The sequence below is a fragment of the Monodelphis domestica genome, chromosome 3 (assembly GCF_027887165.1).
Source record: "Monodelphis domestica isolate mMonDom1 chromosome 3, mMonDom1.pri, whole genome shotgun sequence".
Classification (NCBI taxonomy): Eukaryota; Metazoa; Chordata; class Mammalia; order Didelphimorphia; family Didelphidae; genus Monodelphis; species Monodelphis domestica.
In genome coordinates, this window is record NC_077229.1 from 41,855,970 (window position 1) to 41,876,859 (window position 20,890).

A 20,890-nucleotide genomic window follows, 5' to 3' on the forward strand; every position below is an offset into this window, starting at 1 on the left:
TATTTTGTGGCTATGTGAGTGACCCTGGATAGGTCCCCTTATTCACAATTTCCTCGATATAAAATAAAGATAATAACAACATCTATTTAGTAGGGTTGTTGCAAATACCAAAAGAAATAATATCTGTAAAGCACATTAATAGAACTTTTATGAATGCCAATTCCCATCTCTCTCCTCCTTTGGCTCAAATTCCAGTTCTTCCACTTTGGGGTAAGTTTTTGGGGGGTAAGTAAGATTTTGGTTAAGTCATTTGTACCTCCCTGGATCTCAGTTTCCTCATCTACAAAATGGGAGCAATGATATTGCTTTAGGAATAATAATCCCTGCTCTTCTCATCCCTAAGAGCTGTTGGAAGGAAAGAATGAGATGCAGCATGTGAAAGCAATCTGTCAGCCTTTATGCATATTAACATTAATTTAAGGCAGCACCATTATTAAAACCCTAAGATCACAGACATCGGGCAATAGGAATCCAGGAGTCCAATCCTATTTGCAGATAAGAAAACTGAGGTTCCAAAAGGCCAAAAAGCCTCACCAAGATCACCCAGTGGAAGAGACTCCCCATCCTGCTCAATTCCCACTGCGTCCAGGCTGCCTCCTTGATTGTTCTCCCCATTTTACAGATGGAGAAACTGAGATTCAGACAGGCAGGGTCATGTGCCCACTGGGAGCCAAGACTAGAGACCAGCCCTCTCTTCTCCTTGATCTGAGATGCTTCCCAGACTCCAAGGTTTTCTGCTTCTCATCTCTGCTGCTGCATCCATCCACCTCTGCCCAGCTCACCCTGCCTCTCGGTTGGCTGGATGCTCACAAGGGTCCACGCTCCCTGGTCCAAGCTGCTCAGCCCTGCAATGCAGCTTTCCTCAATCCTGAGTAAGCCTGACGCCTCCACCAGCTGCCACAGCCTGGCGCTTGGGGAATTTTTCTATTGACAAAAGCTTAATGCAATTAATCAGGTGGAAAAGGTGGGGGTGGGATGGATTTTTCAGAAATACCTTCCCTTTCTCCATTATTATACCCAGCACCAGGACAGGGCTGCTGGGACTGTGGACCACCCCTGGGCCAGCCAGCTTTCCCCCTCTGTCTGACTACATTCTTTTCTTTATTCTTTTAAAGCTATACCTTCCATCTTGAAATCAATACTGTATACTGGTTCCAAGGCAGAAAAGCAGTAAGGACCAGGCAATGGGAGTTAAGTGACTTGCCCAATGTCCCATAGTCTGGGACCATGGTCTGATGCCATATTTGAACCCAGGACCTCCCATTTCTAGGTCTAATTCTCAATCCACTGAACCACCTAGCTGCCTCTATGAAAATATTTTTAAAAAACAAAAACCCCTGCTCTAGAACCAATCTCCTAGTTTTTACAGAAGAGATGGAGACCTAGTCTAGAAAGGTAATGTGACTGATCCAAAGTCACTAAGATAGTAAGTAGAAGAATCAAGATTTGAACCCAGGTCCTCTGACTTCATATCCTGTTCTCAAGGCCACTGCCACAACTCATCTCCTCTAGTCAAATGCTCTTAAACTATCATGAGAAACTCATGATTCACCCAAAAAGAAAAGAGCTAGGAAAAGTAGGCTGATTATTTATCATTTCCCTCCCTTCTCCCAGACCTTAGTTTCTTCCTCTGTAACATCAAAGGGTGGGACTAGAAGGTCCCCAAGATTCTTTCTAGATTGGGATCCTATCATTCTCCACTCTACCCCTTTCCCTTACCAAATGTGCATCTCCTACCCAGACATACAATCCTAGATGGGCTTCACCTGAGGTCCTTGAATTTTTCTTTTAATCCTTTGCCTTCTGTCTCAGTATCACTTCTTAGACAGAAGAGTGGAAAGGCTGAGGCAATTGGGGTTAAATGATTTGCCCACAGTCACATAACTAGAAACTGTCTGAGGCCAGATTTGAACCCAAGACCTCCCATCTCCAGCATAGCTGTGTTACCTAGCTGCCCATGGTCCTTGAACTTTAAAAACATATATTTTGATAACTATATTCCCACCATAATTGGCTTTCTTTAGAATCCTATGTATTTTATTTGAAGCATTTAAAAACAATTCTGAAAAGAGTTCTATAGATTTAGATAGGCTGATGTGGGAGAGAGTAGACAAAGGGAACAAACATTTATTAAGCACCTACTATGTGCCAAGCAATGGGTTAAGAAAATTTTATCTCGTTTGATCTGTGACTGACTACCAAAGAGGTCCAAGACACAGAACATATCTGGGATATGCCAGGTTAGAAAGTTAGCTTAGATTAGTTAGCTGTACAAACCCCCTTCCTCTACCACCACCACAATGACCATCAGAGGGGTTAAACCCAGTTCTGCAAGGGGGCAACTAGATAGTACATTAGACTGAGATCCAGGTTGGAAGTTGGGAGGATCTGGGTTCAAATCTAGCCTCAGATACTCCCTAGCTTTGTAGCCCTAAGCAAGTCACTTAAGTCCCATTTGCCCTTATCCTTCTGTCTTAAAATTGTTACTAAGTCAGAAGGTAAGGGTTAAAAACATCGAGTCTGGCTGTATCCTTTCAGATAAAGAAAGGTTAAAATGACTTGATCACTAAGTGTCTCAGTGGATTGAGAGACAAGCCTAGAGGCAGGAGATCTTAGATTCAAATCTGGCCTCAGATACTTCCTAGCTGTGTGACCCTGGGCAAGTCACTTAACCCCAATTGCCTAGCTCTTCCTGCTCTTCAACTTTGGAACCAACACACCGTATTGATTCTAAGCTGGAAGGTAAGGGCTTAAAAAATTGTTTGTCCAAGATTACTCAGGTAGCAAACCAGCAGATCTTGGATCTGAACCAAGGTTCTTCCCATTTTATCATTCTTTCTACTACACTATGAGCTTCCTCCCTACCAGTTCACCATTTTATGAGTCCATTAATTGGGGCATGCCCAGATCCATCTCTAGTTGGGAAGATGTAGGGTAGAGGAGGAAGGGGAAGATCCTTATTGGGTCAATCCTTACTGAAGAAGGCTTCAACTTCTCTAAAGAACAGCCTACTTTAATCCCCTGCTGAGAAAGAGAGACAGACAGACAGACAGACAGAGACAGAGACAGACAGACAGAGAGAGAAGGAGGAAGACACAGAGAGAGAGAAAGCCATAGAAATAGGAAGAAGAGAGAGAGAGAGAGAGAGAGAGAGAGAGAGAGAGAGAGAGAGAGAGAGAGAGAGAGAGAGAGAGAGAGAGAGATGGGGGAAGAGAAAGGGAGGGGGGAAGAGAGAGAGAGAAAGAGAGACCTTCCTAGGACAAAACTGGACTGTCCCCAAGGGCCCCAGAGACTTCCAAGCTCTGCCTTCACCCTGACTCCTCCATCAGAACCAAGCCAGTTGCCTCAATTAGACCTTCAGGCAAGCACAACAACCCAGAATGAAAAGAGATCTGGGAACATAGAGAGCCTTCTGGGAGAACTGCTCATCTCATCCCCAGAAACAAAACATAGGGTAACCTCATTGGGACAAATCAGTGGGCTTCCCCAGCATCCACATGGGATATTTCACTTGTAAGTAGCATGGTGCCTCCTGGATAGAATTTTTTTTAAATCCTTACCTTCTGTCTTAGAATCAAGACTAAGTGTCAGCTCCACCGGTAAAAGGGGGGTAAAAACTAGGCAATTTGGAGTTCAGTGACTTACCCAGGGTCACACAGTTAGGAAGTACCTGAGGCCAGATTTGAGCCAAGGACCTCCTGGCTCTCTATCCTCTGAGCCACCTAACTGTCCCCTTTGTAGATTTTTTAACTTCGTTTCCAGCCTGGCAAACAAGCCAGGTGCTTTCCAGCTCAGAACAGGTGTGTGTTTCTCTCTTACCCACCTGGGACTTTTTCCAGCAAGACAGATAGTTAAAGACCCAACCACTTCCCAAAAAAGCTGTGTTTCTTTTGTTAGCCTCTTTTTAAGAGCAGTTTATTCTGCTTCATCTTGGAGGGAGAAATCATCCATCCACTCCAATGGAGTCACTTCAGACATAGAGAACAGATGGCCCCAGGAAGGAAAGAATGAAACAAAATTTTAGAACTCTCTCTTCCACTTCTAAGCTTATGAGACCTTGGGCAGAACAGAACTCTCACAGATCTGAAACTGCATGTTCTAAAGCTCTTCCTGGCTCTGGCATTCTATGGCCTATGGACCTTCTCAATCCTGACATTTCCTATTCTAAGCAAAGCTCAGAGCGGAGGGGGTCTTAGAACAAAGGAATATCAGAGCTGGAAGAGACTCTCACACAACTTAGTGCAATGAAAAGAACAATGAACTGGAAATCAGAAGACCTGGGTTCTAGTCATCCTTAAGTAGCTTTTGTGTGGTTTTGAAAGGTTACTTAACCACTATCTCCCTCAGTTTCCCCATCTGTAAAATGGGGATAGTAATAACTTCCACCTCCAACCAGAATTGCCGTGAGGATCAAATGAGATAACAATTATAAAGCTTTTGGCAAACCTTAAAGTGCTATTTAAACACCAGCTGTTGTCATCAACTGGTTACGTGGTGGGGACCTAAGCTCCAATGCTTAGCACAGTTCTTGACAATTAGTAAGCCCTTAATCGAGTAAGTACTTAACAAAGTCCTTAATCGAGTAAGTGCTCAACAAAATCAAGTTGACCAAAGACACTGCTTTTCCCACCTCCCTACAGTTATCTGTCAACATGTTGAATTAATGGCCTGGTCCATGGGGAGCTGGAGGAGTGGAGGAAAGAGGAGAGTCAATCTCGGACACAAACATTAAAAAACAACAACAAAAACCTTCCAAGCCAACAAAACCCAAACCAAAAACCAAAGCTGAAAACACAGACAGAAAAGAGGTCATAAAGGGACTCTGGGGCCAACAGGGGATTTTGGGGATGGTTTTGTTAAAGCTGACAGGCAGATTTGGGAACAGATTGTAAATAGCTTTGACAATACAGCGTTGTGTAAGATCGAGGTTTAATTTGGGTTTTTTTTTCATTGTACTTTTTAGAATAAAAAAGAATTTTAAAGGAAAAAAAAAGTCACAGGCCTTCCCTTTCAGAAGACTTTGAGTCAGCCTGCCAAGAGATGATCAAGAGTTCATGGCAATTTATTTTTTAATTAATTTATTTTTAAGTATTTTCCCATGGCTACAAGATTCATGTTTTCCTTCCCCCCTCCCAGAGCCAATAAGCAATTCCACTGGGTTGTACGTGTATTATCTTGGTGGCAATTTATTGAGGCAAACACTGTAGGACAAGGCTGTGGTTGCAGCAGAGAACAACTCCGCTTCCTAGAGTCCAAATCCCGACTCTGGTCATAACCTCATTCAGCACCATCTCTTCCTCTGAATTTCATTTCTCTCTTCCCTGCTCCCAGAATCTGGGATGTTGGTCCAGTAGAAGACAACCCATTCGCCTATAGCCTTCTACCAGTTATCTCAATGTCAGTCACATAGCTCAGCCCCAATGGAATGGACCCAGATAAGGAGAGGGTGATCTTAAAACAACATGGTAGAAAGAATAATGGAGGATCTAGGCCGAAGTCCAAATCCTAGTTCTGATCCTTATTAGCAGCATTACTTAATGCAAATCATCTCACCTCTCCAAACTCAGTTTTCTCATCTGAAAAATGGGGAGAAAAGTTTTGGTATGAAAGTACAAATAACATGAAACTATGACATCACAAAATCACAAGTTCGTTGGATTCCAGGAAGTTGTTCTCAGCTATGACCACAGCCCTGCCCTACTGCATTTACCTCAATGGATTGCCATGAACTCCCACCATTTTCTAGAAGGAAAGACCCGTGATTTTGTAAAGTTTAAGGAGCTGTACTTATGTGAAGTGTTATTTTAAGATGTCTGCTTTAGTTGGGCATGGTGGTACATGCCGCCCATCCCTGCCACCATGAAGACCAAGGTTAGTGGTTCACCTGAATTTGGGAGTTCTGAATATGAAGTGTCCAAACTAAATCTGGCACCAACATGATGAACCTTAGACTGTCTAAGGAGGGGGACAAATGAGCTTGGGTTGGGAAATAAGATGAAAGGGAGGAAGATAAGATGATAGGGAAGGAAGGAAGGAAGGAAGGAAGGAAGGAAGGAAGGAAGGAAGGAAGGAAGGAAGGAAGGAAGGAAGGAAGGAAGGAAGGAAGGAAGGAAGGAAGGAAGGAAGGAAGGAAGGAAGGAAGGAAGGAAGGAAGGAAGGAAGGAAGGAAGGAAGGAAGGAAGGAAGGGAGGAAGGGAGGAAGGGAGGAAGGGAGGAAGGGAGGAAAGGGAGGGAGGGAGGGAGGGAGAAAGGAAGGAAGGGAGGAAGGGAGGAAGGAAGGAAGGAAGGAAGGAAGGAAGGAAGGAAGGAAGGAAGGAAGGAAGGAAGGAAGGAAGGAAGGAAGGAAGGAAGGAAGGAAGGAAGGGAGGAAGGGAGGGAGAGAGGAAGGGAGGGAGGGAAAGAGGGAAAGAGGAGGAATAGTTAAATTAATAAATGCATAGACAGACAGAAAAAAACATAAATAAGATTCAGAATGCAATTAAGTCACTTCAGCCACCTTTGCATTTCTCTAGTTTCTCTCACTCATGGGCACAAATTTCAATTTGATTCAGTTTATTTCAATTTAAATGCCTATTAAACTCAGTGACACTCCTAGAAAAGAGATAGTGGAACCTAACTCCTTCCTTGTGGCAAAAAAGTGGGGACTTCTAGGTCAACATGTTGTATACAGTGTCAGGAAAGGATTTTTGTGCCAGGTGTTCTTGCTTACTTATTTATCCATCCAAATAAGGATCCAATGGGGGAGTGGGTTGGGGAGACCAGGATGAGAAGGATAGAAGGGAATAAGCATTTTTATTGGGCCTACTATGTGCCAGGCATTATGCCATGGGCTTTACAAATATTGTTTCTTTTGATTACATTAGAGTGGGGAAAGACTGTGAAGACAAAAGACAAATTGTTTTTTCAGTGCCTACTGCCTGTCAGAAGTTGCACTTGGAATAGATGTGAAGGTACAAAAGTGGGTCCTTGCCCTCAAGTAACTTACAGATGTTGTGGCAAAGCAAGAAAACTTTCTATGCCTAGATCTAAGAATAAGTCCCTAATTTGGCTATTGGTCAAGAGCTCATGTACTTTCTGGCTGAGTTGATTTCTAGCTGGCAGGGGAAACAGAAAAGGGCCCTTCATCACCAGAATCAAGGTCCTAGCTCTCCACCTCTGCCAGGGCATCCAAGCAGCCTTTGCTACAGGCCACTAACCTTTGGCTCTTGGAGGAGGACCTGGCTGGCTTTAAGCTGTTAATAGTAAGAGATTCATTCCTGTATCCACTTCTGCTGCCTAAGGGAGTGGCCGGAATCCCTTGTACTCTCATTCCTGGCAGAGAGATGAATTTAGCATTGACTCTTGCTGGAAAATAGAACTAACCTGACATCTCCCTCTCACTAATGGGGTGAGGACTGGGTTTCTAGGAAGGACAGCCCTGTTTAGTTGTCATGTTTCCTCATTTTGTTTTGAACTGCTGACACTTCCATTCCTAATACAAACCTTTCCCCAAAGTACTGCAGATGTTGAGCTGAGGAGACCTCAGTTTGATCCCTTCCTTTTGGAGAGGACAAAATGAAGACCCAGAGGCATCAAGTCACAAAGATAAGTGGCAAAGCTGAGAGTCAAACTCAGGTCTTCCAGCCACAGATCCATTGTTCTCTCTACTTTATCTTGCTGCCTCCATCACTCATGGGACATTCTTTGACTTCTAAATATTTCTATTTACAGCATTTTGAGCCCTCATAAGGCTCGCAAAGCTAATGTTACCTTTTTCCCATAAAAAATAATTGTTGTTATGATGTTCTTTCTAGGTAAACTGCACAGTAGTAGGAGTGGGACTCTACTGAATTATCTACACTCAGTGAGAGTTGCCCTTGGGACCATGCCATGAATCCCTGAACAACCGGCTGGAACTCCAGGTCTTGTCTAGTTTCTAGAATATAAATAAACTAGCCTTCTTCCTGGTCCTCATAAATGGTGCTTCATCTCCTGTAGAGGGTGCCTTTGTACTGACCCATGCATGGAACACACTCCCTCCTACCCTCTGCTTTTTACATTCTTAAAGACTTAGATTAAGTATTATGTATAACATTTTCTGGCAGGAGCCAACAGTCAGTGAGGAATGAAGTCATCACCTCTTGGTGAGGAGAGGATTTTCTCTCCTCCTACCCATTTTCACCATTAGTCATGGCATGTAGAGACAGAGGTAGGCAGCTAAGTGGCACAGTGAATAGAACACTGGATATGGATCAGAAAGACCTGAGTTCAAATCCAACCTCAGACATGTGTGACCTAGGGCAATCACCTCTGTTTCCTTCAGATGTTCAACTGTAAAATGAAATCATACCTCCTAGGATTGTTGTGAAAATCAAATGAGATGTTTGTAAAGTGCTTAGCACCACTTAGCCTGATTCTCAGTAGGTATTATATAAATTCTATTGTTATTATCATCATTATTATTGGAGGTACTAAGCCAAAAGAAGATATCTCACTTGGTACCAGAAGAGTCAGTTCTGGAGAATTCAAGGCACAGTTGGAAGAAGAGAATTGGATTTATACATGTATATATTGTCTCCCCTGAGCAAACGTAAGCTCCTTGAAGGCAGCAGTTTCATTGTTGTCTTTGTATCCCCAGAATCCAGCACAGAGTTTGGCACACAGTAGGACTAAATGTTTATTGACTGATTGACAGTCAGTTGTCATGGAATAGACTATAACCCCTTCCTTGCGCCATCTTGGAATCAAAGACTTGGCCGTGACCACATTCATAACAATAGAATTATTATTAGAAGAATGTTTATAATTATTGTTACTAGAAGAATTTTTATGAGTAATAATAATAATAACACTCTCACAGCACTTTAAGGTTTGCAAAGTGCTTTAAATCCGTTATTTCAGGTATTCCACTACAGCACTGGGAGATGGGTATTACACCAATTACCCTCATTTTACAGTTGAAAAAGCTGAGGTTCAGAGGAATTAAGTAGCTTTTGATTGAGGTAAATTTAAAAATCATCTAATATAGGAGGCTCCATAGATAGGGCACCAGTACTGGAGATGAAGGGGTGGGGTCCTAGGTTCAAATCTGATCTCAGATCCTTCCTAGCTGTTTGATCTTGGGCAAGTCACTTAACCCCAATTACCTAGTCCTTACTGCTCTTCTGACTTGGAAACCAATACTTAATATCGATTCTATGACAGAGGGTAAGAGTTTTATTTTTAAATCATCATCATTTCATTTAAATTCATTTTATATGTGGGGAAACTAAGGCCCAGAGGAGTCAAGAGACTTGCCCAAGGCCATGATTTTGCCTTTCTTTCTATTCCCAGGGCTTATAGCACAGTGCCACAGTAAAGGATTCAGAAAGGTTGTTAAATGACAACTGACCCAGAGAGTAAGTAGTAGAGACAGGATTTGAACCCAGTCATTCTAACTCTACTCTATGCTATCCTATTTACAGGAGTCTAGCCAACAGTCTATACCAAGCCAACAAGCAGTAATTAAATACCTACTATGTGCCCTGGGCACTGTGCTAAGCACTGGACTATACAAAGAAAAGGCAAAAGACAGTCCCTGCCTTCAAGAAGTTCATAGTTTAATGAGGGGTTCAAATGTGAACAGTTGTGGACAAACCAGACATATACAAGATAAATTGGTGATAATCAACAATGGGAAGGCAGGATCAGGAAATGTTTTCTGTGGATGGTAGGACGTTAACTGAGGCTATACCATAGAGAAAGTCTTTTTCTCCAAAGAATCATGGGATCCAAGGTATGAGAGGACCTGCAGGGGCTGTGGTGTCCATCCTCATTCTCTGGGCTCATTGGAGTCGGGCTATATACAGAAAGGTCTCCAAGCTCTCCAGTGTTTTAGAGGTTGGGGATGGAGAAGAAAATAATCCCCAAACTGCTAACCCTCATTTTCAAAGCTCTTTGTCCCAGGGACTTGTGAGGACCTTCTCCACAGATCATTTTTATGTCTCTATGCATGTGAGATTACAAAGAAAGAAGCTGTCGTGTGTGTGTGTGTGTGTGTGTGTGTGTGTGTGTGTGTGAGAGAGAGAGAGAGAGGGGGGGGGGAGAAAGAGGGAGGATACAGAGGCAGAGATAGATAGGGAGAGGCAGAGAGTGACAGAGAGGGAAGGAGAGGAAGAAAGAGAGAGAGAAAGAGAGACAGAGACAGAGACAGGCAGGAAGGAAGGAAGAGGGAGGATAGAGAGGCAGAGATAGAGAGGGAGAGAAGCAAGTGACAGAGAGAAAGAGGAAGGAGGAGAGGAAGATAGGAAGAGAGAGAGAGAGAGAGAGAGAGAGAGAGAGAGAGAGAGAGAGAGAGAGAGAGAGAGAGAGAGAGAGAGAGAGAGAGAGAGAGAGAGATCTCCTTTTGGGCATAATCTTTCATCAAAAGATCTGATAAATAAACTTTCTGATATCCCTCTTCCTCCCCCCTTTTTTGAGTCCTCAGTCTGCCATGGAACCAGGTGCTGGTATTCAAATGTCCTCAAATAACATAGCACAAATCAAAAGCTGTTTTCATTCACAAGATGCCTGTCACTATGTAGACTCCTTTTTTATTAAAAAGGGGTATGTGTGTGCGTGGGGGGAAGGGGGGTTGGTATCTGAATTATCCTGTATGGAGGATTATGTCAGAGAGATGTGATGAGCTTTCCCCCAAAATAAATCCTTCCCAGACCTATCATTGTGGAGCTGTCAGATGAGTTTCCTCTTGTGGATTAATTGTAGGGAAGGGGGAAAAAAACCAGCCCAGCTCCGGTGTTTCCTCTGTCTGATTGCTCAGTCTTTGGTTGTTGGCAAAGCCCCAGTAGAATGTAATCCAAGCAGACCCTCTATCACTGAGTCTAATACAGCAATACAATTACTTATTGGAAACCATCGTGCCACTGCAGACTGCTGCTTTCTGCACCACACCAATATGCTGCTGGATTCTCCCAGGCATCTGCTCGGCATGGTAGTCTAGGGAAATGGGAGCAGGACCCAGGAGGGAAAGGAGGACATAGGGTTCTCTCCCAATGCCTGTGGAGTCTGGGTAAGAAACAGATTATGTCAGAGCTGGTGAAGAGTATGGAGTGCTGGAGCTGGAAGAGCCTTTTGGAACAGAATTTGAGTAGTGGGAAGAACCTTGCAACACAAAATATCAAAGCTGGGAGGGACCTTCAAACAGGGGATGTTCAAACTGGGAGGGACCTTAGACCTCCCCACTCTGCCTCCCAGCCCCTCTTATTTTAGAAAACAGATTTTGCGCTATAGAGGAGGGAAGTGGGGTCAACATCAATTAAGTGACTTGTCCATAGCCACACAGATAGTAAATACTAGAAATTCAGCCCTCTTTCTGCTACACTATACCCCGGTAGGTTTCATGACAGAAGGCACCATGTCTTATCCAAGCTTTGGGTTCCACCCCACACACATAGCACAATGTACTGCACACAGCAGGTGCCCAATAACCATTTGTTGAGTCAAATTGCCCAAGTTCACATGGCTGCTAAGTTGCAGATCTTATTCTTATTACCTAGAACCCAGGTCTCCTCACCTTCCCCTTTCACATGCTCTTTGCAGAAGGTTAGAAAGATTGCTGGGATAATGATCATGGGCAACATCCTCCTTTTGACTCTTCTGGAATCAGTGCTGAGATGAATCAATAGATTGATTGATTGGGATTGTTTCAGGTGAAATTTCAGGGCGGAGGGATGGGTTACACAACTCACACTTTCACCAGAATAGTAATAAAGCTAATGTTTATGTGGTGCTTTTAGGTTTGCCAACCACTCCCAATAACTCCTAAGAAGATTCATCTATTATTGTTGTCATTTTGTGGAGGTTGAAACTGAGGTCCAGAGAAAAGAATTTGATTTTCTGGGCATCACACAGATGGTACACATCTGAACTGAGAATCGAACTCAGGTCTTTTGCATCTAAGTCCGACACTTTCTACTCTCCCATGTTGCCTTTCATGAGAATCCAATATGATTTTATTATCATTATTATTACATCCATTATTATCAATATTATTACAGAAATAATGATTTCTGTAACTCAAATGAAGCTGGTATCATACCACTGGCACTCGACCAAGTACATTATAATAACAGTTTGTCATTTTATTTTTTTTTAATTCAGATAATCTACCATGAAGTTATTATAACAGCACAGGGCCAATTGTCCACATAGATTATACAAATCGACTTCTGGAACAGAAGTCTGCTGCTGACGTGACAAAGAAACCATTAACATTGCCATTGTTGTTAAAACTACTATTACTTTCCAATAACCCTTTTCACCCACTCTGTCCATACATGAACTCCTCACTAACTTGCCTGCCTCTAAACTTTTTCTTGCACTGTTTCCCCCACCTAGACTACCCTCCTTTTTCACCTCTAACTAGTCCTTCAAAGCAAGTTTAAGTAACACCTCTACCATGAAGCTTTCCTTGATTACTCTACGCTGTTCAAGTGATGCCTCACTTCTCTGAATTCTTGTAGAATGTCTTGGCTATTCACTCATAGGATCATGGGTTGTTTGATGGAATGAGAAGTGACCTTGATACCATCTAGTCCAACCCCTTCATTTTACAGATGAGGAGTTAAAGTGACTTTACCAAAGTTGACAAAATAACATCATTGACAGACTATATCCTTAGCCATCTAGCTTAACCCCAACCTGAGGTATGAATCAGTCCCCTGTAGCATATCCTAACAAGTAGCCATCTAATCATTGCTTAAACGCTTTCAGAGACAGCACAATCACTTGCCAAAGCGGCCAATTCCACTGCTGGACAGCTCTACTGGGTACAAAACTCTTCCTTTTACCAAGGAGACATCTATCTATCTGCCTCTCAATTAACTTCCCCTCATTGCTCCAAACCCTTCCCTTTGGACGCATACAAAATAAATCTAACTCCTCATCCCCTTGACAGCCCTTCAAATAGTTGGAGACAATGATGATGGAGACAGAATCATGGAACTGTGTATTTGGAAGACAGACAGGAGAGCATCCAGTCCAAACTATACTTGAACAGTAATGTCTTTCATGGCACCCACAATATGGAAGCATATTTGAAGACTCGGTAATGGGGAAATTAACTTAACCCCTAGCACTGACTGCTTGTTCTTATTGGGTATATCTTCTTGTATCTTATCTTGGGCACTTCTGAGAGACCGTAAAATCCTAGAAGATGAGAGGAATTAAGTCTCATTCTCATCCTACACCTCTCTCGTTGTTCCTAAAACAGCTTTGTAGTGACTATGATGCTTAGCATATTTTTGTTGACTAATTTAAAAAGGAAGTTTTGTCATAGGATCAGAGAATAGAGCTAGGAGAAACCTTGTGAAATCTAGGAAGAATCTTAGAATATTCAACATAGAACAATGCATTTCAGAACTGAAAGAGACCTTAGAAGTCATCTAGTCTAATCCCCCTCCCAATTTTATGGAGGAGAAAACTGAGATCTAGAAATGTGAAGTGACTGACCCAGTGTCACACAGATGGCAAAACCAAGATTGGAACCCAGGCGCTCGGACTCTAAAATTGGCACTCTTTGCATTGGACCACATTACTTCATGCCCCCAACCCAACTCAATCCTTTCAGAATCAGGAAGGAGCAATACCTAAGGGGGAAGCAATTCTCAATGTCTACGCCATCCATCCATTGCAGCCACCAGAGGTCGGAAGATTCTGATGGCTTTGACACAGATGAAAAAGCAAGGAAAGAGAGAAGTATTTCATTGCCATTAGGACCCATATCATGAGGGTTGGCGTAGAGTAGAGAAGGGAAGGAATGCACCAATTCCTAATTCTCTATTTGCCACACCATTCAAACCCTCAATTCTCAGCTTCAACTGAATCATTTCAGTTGATCAACTCCAGCTTATTTTTCTCCCAGGTTAAAGCTATTTCTTTTAAATAGGAATAAACCATGCTCACTTTTTGTTATCTTCTTATCATTTCCCAGGTTGCCTAATCTCATAGCCATTTTCCCACTTGAATGGTCTAAAGAGCAAAGAAGCTGTCCATATGTCTATTTCATTCATAGAAGAAATCCCAAGTTCTCTATGGTGCATAGGCAAAGGTATGAATGCATACATGTGTATACATCCAGATACCCACACAATTTGACAAAGACCAAAAGGAATATCTGGAAACCAGCACCCCAGATTCTAACCCTGCGGCCAGAAAAGTTGGATGGGATATGTTAGGGAGTGAGAATAAAGAAACAGCAGGTGGAGATGCAAGTATTCATCCAGACCTTCTCCTCAAGAGTTCCTGGTTTTTCTTCATCTAACCTGCAATGGATTTCAGAATTTCCAAACTAGAAGAGACCTCTAGAACTCATTTAATCCAATCCATCAGAATACAGGGAACCAAATGAGGTCTTAAAAAGAGAACCAACATGCCCAAAGCCACAAAGAAAATGGCAAAGTCAGGATAAGAATCCAGTAACCCTAACTCTTTGGCCATGTCTCTTTGTATACAAGCTGATGCTTCTCTGGGTTTTTTTCCTCCTCCAATGCACCACAATGCACCAATTTAAACTGGGTGAGGGGGAGGGACAGAGGGAGATGTGGTCCTTTTGGATCTCAGCCATCCCAGGGGGGAGGGGGCAAAGATGGAGCTGAATAAAGGAGAAAGGAAAGAGATAAAATGTATTACGACTCAAGTCCTATGACTGTTCTCTCATAGTCACTCAACAAGTCACTGGTGAGGTCAGGAATATGAGCCAGGAGCCCTGATTTTCCATCCTCAGCAGTAACCACAAGGCCACACTTCCCTCCTCCCTAGGAATGCCTGCCTACCTAAGCTTCCTACACAGTGGCAAACCCTGGAAATTAGATATTTTATGTACTTTGGGCATGAATAAAATGAATGTGCCTGTTTTTCATTTTGCATCCACCAGAGTTGAGTATTATGTTCCTTCAGCCCACAAAGACCAAAGTAGAAGTTAAGTATTCTCTGAGATAATGCCAAAAACATTTTAAAAAATAAAGACATTCCTTTCAAAAGACTGAAATTATTAGTTGGGTGGGGGAAAACCAACCAAAAATTATTTCAAAGAATCACAGATTCATGCCAGTAGCATTTTTTTAAAAAAAGATTAAATTTGAGGTTCTCAGATTCTATTATAGGAGACCACAACCTCCCCCTCTCAATCAGGCTGATGCAACCTGCACCACTGGGATCCCAGCCACATCGGTAAGGATCAGGGAGAGCATCAAAGATTGAGAAACCCATCTGAAGGCAAAGGCTGGAACTTTGCCCTGGAACCTTTTCCCTCCACAGCAAAACCATGGACAGCAGCGCTTTCCCGGAGCTCCCTGCTCCCTGTAGGAAAGACTCACCCAGATCCCAGCAAGCAGAACCTGGAGCATTCATTCTCCAATTCCTCTGCAGTCTATCTGGTCCCCCACAGAGGTACCTTATGAATCTGCTAGCTAAAAGCCCAAATGCCACCTTGGACAAACTTAGCCACAGGGCTGTCCCTGGGCCAGGTTCCTGAGCTGAGCTCCCAAGCAGAGGCAAGGGTTAAGCAGCTAGTTAGTTATCTGGGCACTAGTTATCTTCTCTTCTCTCATGCCAACCAAAGTCTGGACATTTCCCAGCTCCCCCACCCAACCAGTTCATTCATTCATCACGTTCAGGGAACTATCTTTTACTTTGAAAGAGCTCATCAGAGTGCATATATACAATATGTTCCTATATATTATAGAGATATATATAGGGGGTGGGATGCGGGGGAATCACACCACCTCCTGGGACACCAAGCAGTAATCTCCCTGGGCTCTCTTTGCCTCTTAGGTGATAAAACGCTGCAGATGTGCTCAAAGAGGCATGATCAAGCCAGACACACATGCACACCAGGACCCCCTTGGAACCTGCCTGCCCCACCCCCACCCCGATTCTGAGCCAACCCAACCCACTGCCCCGAAGAGAGGAAGGAAGGACATATACCTAGCCACCAAGCACTGAAGGAGGGATGGGAGGGGGAGAGCCACACAATCTCCTGCCAACACCTTCTGCCCACCCCTCTGCCTTAGGGAAATTGCTGTGTCCTTATCACTCCTTTAACTGCTTGGAGCTTCAGCGGGGGTCCACAGAAGGAAGATGGACAGTCTACCCATCCCAGTCTCCTCACCTCCACCTCCGAATCAAGCCAACCCCTTCCCACCCCCTCCCGCCTCCGAGCCATGCAGGACCCAAAAGAGAAAAGGAAACACTACTCTACATCTCTGGCTGGCGGCGATGAGAAACTCGGTCCAGCTGTCAGAGACGGGGTGAAGAGGAGAAGACGCTCCCTCTGGTTGCCCTCAGCCCAGCCAGGCAGTATTCGGTCTCTGCCTTCCTTCCTGGCTCACTCTCTCCTCTCCCTTCACAACTCTCCGGGGCTGCCGGCAGCAGACAAATGAAGAGCGTCCCAGTGCCCAAAGCTGTGGCTGTGGCTGCTGCTGTTGCTGCTGCTGCGGCTGCAGAGGTCTATGCTAACAGCCCGAGATCTGGACCAGCAATCTCCCCCCCGCAGGGTGAGGCAAGCCTGTCTACCACCCGTGATTTATTTGCAAGATGCCTGGGGAAGGAGGGGGTGGAGGTGGGGCTGGGGGGGGGGGAGAGCCACACAGATCCTAGGCAGAGCAGAAATGAAGGCACACCATCACAGTTGGCTGAATGCAATGGCATTTCCCCAAAAAAGAAAGAAGAGAGAGAAGCATTGTGGTGTGAGGGAAAGGATCTGAACCTGAAGTCCAAAGTGGAGAGGGCCTGGGTTCAAATCCCAGCTGGCCTCCTGCATCTCCAGTGACCCTAGGCAAGTCTCTTCCCCACTCCACACCTCAGTCTCCCCATTTGTAAAGTGAAGAGATAGGGCTTCCCTCTCAAAAGCCCAATGATTGGAGATTAGGGAAACAAAAAGGCAAGAACCCCTGGAGCAATGGAAGCCACACTCAGTGGTTAGAGCTGGAGAGGAGAAAGTATGAGGAGATGCACAGAGAGAGGGGAGGTCGGGGGTTGGAGTGAGGCTTCAGGCTCCCACATGCACACAGGAGAGTGAATGCCTGCCTACCACCACCCAGTCAAAGTGCTAATATTAGACCCCACCGCCCAGCTCAGCGTTCCTGTACCTCGGGAGCAGTCAGCAGAGTCCCCACGCTCCCCCTAAGCTGAGCTGAAGAGGGAGTTGGAAGGACCCCCCCCCACCCTCTCTTCCCCGCTAAGCCTGTTCCAAAATGGAATGATTTTCTTTCTTTCCTTGAAACATGCCCCTTTCCAAGGCTGGATTTCTGCTGCTTCTCATCCCAGTATAGCCACAGATCTCAGTCCTCAGAGAGCTAGCCGCAAGCCTCCGATTTCACAATGCCCAGGACCCAAGAGGACACAAAGCCAGACTGGATAAGGACAATCAGGGATGGCTATCAAAGTCTTCCTCCTTCTCTCTGGGACACCATGCCAGGACCTGAACCCTTTGGAGAGCAGGCACACTCAAGATGGCCAGGGCCACCTTTATGTCTAAATAGGGGACAAGTAAAATTTTCCAAAGCTGCTCTCTTCTTCTTAGGTAACTAATAATAGGCTAACATATCTAAAGCAAGAGGGGAAATTAGATTAGGTCATCTAGCCTGATCCTGCCATTTTACATGTAAAGAAACTGAGGACCCCCCAGAAATAAAAAGACTTGACCAAGGTCATCTGGAGAACAACTGGCCAAGATGAGATTTGAAACTAGATGCTATCTCACAAGTGTTTGATAATCCCTGCATGTAACTGGAAGTTAGGTGGCTGTGACAGTTTTCAACTGGTCATCTTATTAGACTTGACCAACCAGCTCAGTCAAAGGCATAGTGCAAAGAATACTGACTTGGTGTCAGAGGACCTGAGTTCAAATCTCAGCTCTGTCCTTATTCCTTTGTGACCTTGGCCAAATCACCAAATTTCTCTTGGTCTCAGTTCCCCATATGAGGGAGTTTGACTAGATGGCCATTTAAATATCTCTTTCACCTCTAAAGTAGTGAGCTCTCTGTGAGCCTAAATTCTACAGAAAAGAGAGGGGGGATTGTGAAGGTAGAAAAGCTGACAACCCAATGATCCTTGGCCTTGCATGGGCATGGGAGGATGCTAATACAGGGGATAAATCATGCTGGCCAAGCAACCTGTTATCTCTCCCTCTGCGTGTGTTTTGTATCTTTTTCTATGGGCACATTTTATATCCCCTCCAGTCAACACAATTTCCTGGAGGGCAGGAATTGTATGATGTATGTCTTTGTGCCCCCAGCACTGAGCCTTGTGCCACATATGAGAAGCATGATGTAATAATGCTCGTTGACCAATCAACCAGATGATTCAACATAGGCTTTGGCATGTTTCCAATTGCTACTCAGAGCTGAAGAGGGCTACCTTCTGAGAGTTTCTTCAAAGATCTAAAAGTAGATATGATGGGCAACAGGGCAAAGAGGCCATCTGGGCTCTCAGAGCAGTAGCTGGGGTCATAGTAGCATTTGTTTCAACATGTAACACACACAGTGGGAAGAGCATTGAATGATGAGCATTGGCCTGGGAGTCAGAAGACTCAGGCTGGTCTGAACTCAAATACTGCAGAAACATCTCTGAGGCTCAGTTCTCTCATCTGTCAAATCAAGGAACTGGTTGTATTAGGCAGTCTGAGAGGTCCTTGACAGCAATGACATTTGATATTGCTGGAAACGCCCAAGAGATCTCATGGAAGATGAGGAAATGTGCTGGACGCCCTCCCTCTCCCCAGATGTGACATTCTCTGTTCTAAGGACTTTCCTAGCTATGCCATCTGGTTTTACAGTCCTTCCCAGCTCTGACATTTTAGGGTCTGAGACCCCTCCTAGATTTTACATTTCATCTTCTAAGACCTCTCTCCCAGGTCTGACATTCTCTGTTCTTGGATCTTTTCCATCTCTAATATTCTGTGTTCTAACCATGGTCCACATGGCATTCTATGCTCTGAGGTCCTTCCTAGCTCTAATATCTTTACTCTCAAGACCCTTTCTCTATAACTCTATGATCCAGAGCTCCAAGACTCGGTGACTCTGTGTCTTTGGGGAGACTGCTCTTTTCCCAATATTCTTCCACATAGGTCAACTTTAAACTCTTCCTGATGACCTGAAATCATGGCAATATGCTCACTCTGCTTTAAAGAAGATATCCCACCCTAACCATCTTCTCCAACCACCTTAAATGCTATCCTTCAATGGAGGGGTTCTTAACTTGGGGGTCTGAAAAGTTGGGAGTTTTTTTAAACTCATACCTTTTGTCTTAGAATTAATACAAAATATCAGTTCCAAGGCAGAAGAGAAGTAAGAGCTAGGCAATTGGGGGGGAAATGATTTACCCAAGGTCACACAGCTAGGAAGTGTCCAAGGCCACATTTGAACTCAAGACTTCTCATGTCAAAGCCTGATTCTATCCACTGAGCTCCCTAGCTGCCCTTTGAAAAGTTGGTTTTTAATAAAATATTTTTATGACTATATTTTTAAATAATTGGGTTCCTTTGTAATCTTAGGTGTTTTATTTTTCTTGTTTAAAAGTATGATTTTGAGAACAGATCCATAGTCTTCACCAGTCTGTCTAAGGGATCCAGGGCACACATATGGGTTAGATCCATATCTCTAACACAGCAGGAACTTTAGAAAGAAGGGAATCACCTTCACATCATCTACTTCCTCAATGCTACCTTTCTTCAAAGGCTTCCCACCGGACTGAGGTTGGTCAGGTAAATTGGCCAGTTCCCCAGCTCCAACTAGGCTTCCTTGACTTGTGGCCAGTGGGCACCATGTGTTAGCCTAAACCTCTCTAAATGGTAGGAGTGTGGGAGAAAGGATCCTGATGTAGATGCACTGCTTTGAGGAATTGAGTCAAAGGGTCCACCTTCCCGATGCCCTTTGCTTTGACCTACATCTTCCTCACTGCTGTTGTAGTAAAGAAGACCACAGAAGGTCTCTATCAGGCTTCCTGGTCAACATTAACATTCAGTCAAAGTATCCAGAGGCTAAGAGACTTCTCCAAGGTCACCCAGGTAGAGCTGGGGTTTGAACCAAGGTCCAGTGACTCCCAACTTGTCTCCTTCCAGTTGGTCCAGTGATGTAGTGAATAGAAGTTTTGACCTACAGTCAGAGGATATGGTTTTACACCCTGATTCTACTCCTTACCAACTATGGGATCCTGGGAACATCTTTTTATCTCTTCAGAACTCAGTTTCCTCATCTGTAAAATTGGAAGATTGGAGTTGGTAAGCTCTAAGGTATCTTTCTACACTAAATCTTATGATCCCATATCACTATAGAACCAGGAAGGGTGGGATTCTGTGCCTGGATGAGCTCATTTCCTCCCTAGATAACCTGGAGCAAGCATGTAGAGCTCTTTATTTTCCTCATCTGTAAAAGAAAGGGAGGGTGTCCTTTCTGCCTCTAAAGTTATGACCTTGGCATCATTCTTACATAGCTTTGTATAAGTCATTTCTCTTCTCCAGGTCTTAGTTTCCTCATCTGCAAAACTGAGGGAATTGGACTCAATAGTATCCAAGGTCTCTTCCATCTTTAAATCTATGATCCTGTGACTCAATTTGCTATGTAATTCTATGACCCAAATTGCTTTCTCTCCTGTGATCTTATGATTCATTGGGACAAATCGCTTTCTCTCTCAAAGTCTCAGTTTCCTCATCTACAAAATGAAAGACTGAGATTCTGTCAAAGTCTCAGCTCTCAAAGGAGTCAACTGGAAGTGCTACTCTATGCCCTTTGTTGAACCCCTCCCTAAATCTCCATAGATATTAATTAGAAGATAATGCCAATTTGATGATTTGGGGGCCTCCCATGGTGGGGGACTCCCTCTGCCCATACAGATTGTAGCCCTTCCATAACTTTGCATTTCATAGAATCATAGA

The 20,890-nt window shown here is 44.0% G+C and overlaps 1 protein-coding gene and 1 long non-coding RNA gene across 9 annotated transcripts in view; one reads left to right on the top strand and one right to left on the bottom strand.

Moving 5' to 3' along the window:
- Positions 1-20,890, bottom strand: part of RPH3A (rabphilin 3A) — a 344,277-nt gene that overhangs the window by 134,246 nt on the left and 189,141 nt on the right. Inside the window, exon 1 of one of the 8 annotated variants that reach the window (XM_007490018.3) lies at positions 16,217-16,655. The exons of 5 other annotated variants lie outside the window; for them this stretch is intronic. In XM_007490018.3, coding sequence (XP_007490080.2) covers positions 16,217-16,218 — 2 coding nt within the window. In that variant the 5' untranslated portion in view covers positions 16,219-16,655. Of the gene's footprint in view, positions 1-16,211; positions 16,656-20,890 lie in introns of those variants that run through there. 2 more of the 8 variants (XM_056821716.1, XM_056821717.1) reach the window with 2 other exon arrangements.
- On the top strand, positions 5,651-7,957 carry LOC130458215 (uncharacterized). The gene is made up of 2 exons (XR_008917313.1): positions 5,651-5,871; positions 7,794-7,957. It is a non-coding gene; the product is annotated as an uncharacterized LOC130458215 (long non-coding RNA).